This window comes from Rhinopithecus roxellana, chromosome 6 (genome assembly GCF_007565055.1).
Source record: "Rhinopithecus roxellana isolate Shanxi Qingling chromosome 6, ASM756505v1, whole genome shotgun sequence".
NCBI classification, from domain to species: Eukaryota; Metazoa; Chordata; class Mammalia; order Primates; family Cercopithecidae; genus Rhinopithecus; species Rhinopithecus roxellana.
In genome coordinates, this window is record NC_044554.1 from 37524029 (window position 1) to 37526305 (window position 2277).

General features: G+C 68.3%; 1 protein-coding gene across 1 annotated transcript; it reads right to left on the reverse strand.

Moving 5' to 3' along the window:
* Window positions 1-459: 459 nt before the first annotated feature.
* Window positions 460-1911, reverse strand: LOC115898160 (putative uncharacterized protein FLJ46235). The gene is given in 3 exon segments (XM_030931976.1): window positions 460-849; window positions 851-903; window positions 1097-1911. Coding segments are annotated over 3 exon segments (1074 nt in total). The 5' UTR covers window positions 1890-1911; the 3' UTR covers window positions 460-621.
* Between the last annotated feature and the right edge of the window lie 366 nt (window positions 1912-2277).

Here is a 2277-nt window from a genome sequence, read left to right on the forward strand (position 1 = left end):
TGGGCCTAAAGAGGTCACTGGGAGGCAGGAGCGGGGCTGTCGGAGGTGCCGAAAGGCAGGAGGAGCTCTGGCCTGGGGAGGCCACAGTGAGGCGAGAGCTGGGCGTGGAAAGTCCGCGGGGAGGCAGAGGCTGGGCCTGTGTGGGCCTTTGGGAGGCAGGAGGCTGGCCATGGAGAGGCCGACTGGAGGTCAAGTCCTGGGCCCAGGGAGGCCGCCAGAAGTCAGAAGCGGGCCCGGGAAGGCCGCCCAGAAGTGTGAACGGGGGTGGGCATGAAGAGGCCAGTGGCAGGCAGGAGGAGCAGGGCCTGGAGAGGCTGACCTGAGGAAATCTGGCAGCTGGAGAGGTCGCCGAGAGGCAGGAGCTGGGCCGGCGGAGGCCGAACCGAGGACGAGTTGGGCATGAAGGGGCCGCCGGGAGCAGGAGCGATCCCTGGAGAGGCCCACTCGAGGAGAGCGTGGGCCTGCAGAGGATGCCGGTATGCCCGAACTGGGCCGAGAGAAGCCGGACAGAGGAAGTCTGGGGCCTGGAGATGCCGTCGCAGGGCAGGAGCCGAGCCCGGAGAGGCCACAGTGAGGCCCGAGCTGGGACTGGAGGGCCTGACTTCAGGACTTTTGAGGCCTCTAAAGGCCGCTGAGCAGGAGTAGGACCGGAGCCGAGTCCAAAGATGTTGATGTCAGGCAGGAGCTGGGCCGCAGGAGGAGCTGGGCCTGCGGCCGCAGCCGGGAGCAGGAGCAGCTGGGCCTGGACAGGAGGCCGGGAGGCCGCGACTGGGCCTGGAGAGCCGGTCTGAGGAAGATCTGGGCCTGGAGAGGCTGCAAAGAGGCAAAGATGGGGCCTGGAAAGGACCTTCGCCGTGTCGAATGAGCTGGGCCTAAGGAGACCACTAGGAGGCAGGAGCGGGGCTGTCGGAGGTGCCGAAAGGCAGGAGGAGCTCTGGCCTGGAGAGGCCGCAGTGAGGCGAGAGTTGGGCGTGGAGAGTCCGCTGGGAGGCAGTGGCTGGGCCTGTGCGGGCCTTCGGGAGGCAGAAGGCTGGCCATGGAGAGGCCGACTGGAGGTCAAGTCCTGGGCCAGGGGAGGCCGCCAGAAGTCAGAAGCGGGGCCCGGGAAGGCCGCCCAGAGGTGTGAGCGGGGCTGGGGTTGAAGAGGCCAGTGGCAGGCAGGAGGAGCTGGGCCTGGAGAGGCTGACCTGAGGAAGTCTGGCAGCTGGAGAGGCCGCCGAGAGGCAGGAGCTGGGCCGGCGGAGGCCGACCGGAGGACGAGTTGGGCCTGCAGGGGCCGCCGGGAGCAGGAGCGATCCCTGGAGAGGCCCACTCGAGGAGAGCGTGGGCCTGTAGAGGACGCCGGTATGCCCGAGCTGGGCCGAGAGAAGCCGGCCGGAGGAAGTCTGGGGCCTGGAGACGCCGTCGGAGGGCAGGAGCCGAGCCCGGAGACGCCACAGTGAGGCCCGAGTCGGGCCTGGAGGGCCTGACTTCAGGACTTTTGAGGCTTCTAAATGCCGCTGAGCAGGAGTTGGTCCGGAGCTGAGTCCAAAGAGGTTGCTGTGAGGCAGGAGCTGGGCCTCCGGCCGCAGTCGGGAGCAGGAGGAGCTGGGCCTGGACAGGAGGCCGGGAGGCTGCGACTGGGCCTGGACAGCCGGTCTGAGGAAGATCTGGGCCTGGAGAGGCTGTGAAAAGGCAAAGACGGGGCCTGGAAAGGCCCTGACCCGTGTCAAATGAGCTGGGCCTAAAGAGGCCACTGTGAGGCAGGAGCTGGGCTGTCGGAGGTGCCGAAAGGCAGGAGGAGCTCTGGCCTGGGCAGGCCCCAGTGAGGGTAGAGCTGTGCTTGGAGAGTCCGCTATTAGGCAGGGGCTTGGCCTGTGCGGGCCTTTGGGAGGCAGGAGGCTGGGCATGGAGAGGCCCACTGGAGGTCAAGTCCTGGGCCCGGGGAGGCTGCCAGAAGTCAGAAGCAGGGCCCGGGAAGGCTGCAGAGAAGCGTGAGTGGGGCTGGGCCTGAGGAGGCCAGTGGCAGGCAGGAGGAGCTGGGTCTGGAGAGGCTGACCTGAGGAAGTCTGGCAGCTGGAGAGGCCGCCGAGAGGCAGGAGCTGGGTCGGCGGAGGCCGACTGGAGGACGAGTTGGGCCTGCAGGGGCCGCCGGGAGCAGGAGCGATCCCTGGAGAGGCTGACTCGGGGACAGCGTGGGCCTGCAGAGGACACCGGTAAGCCCGAGCTGGGCCGAGAGAAGCCGGCCGGAGGAAGTCTAGGGCCTGGAGCCGTCGTCGGAGGGCGGGAGCCGAGCCT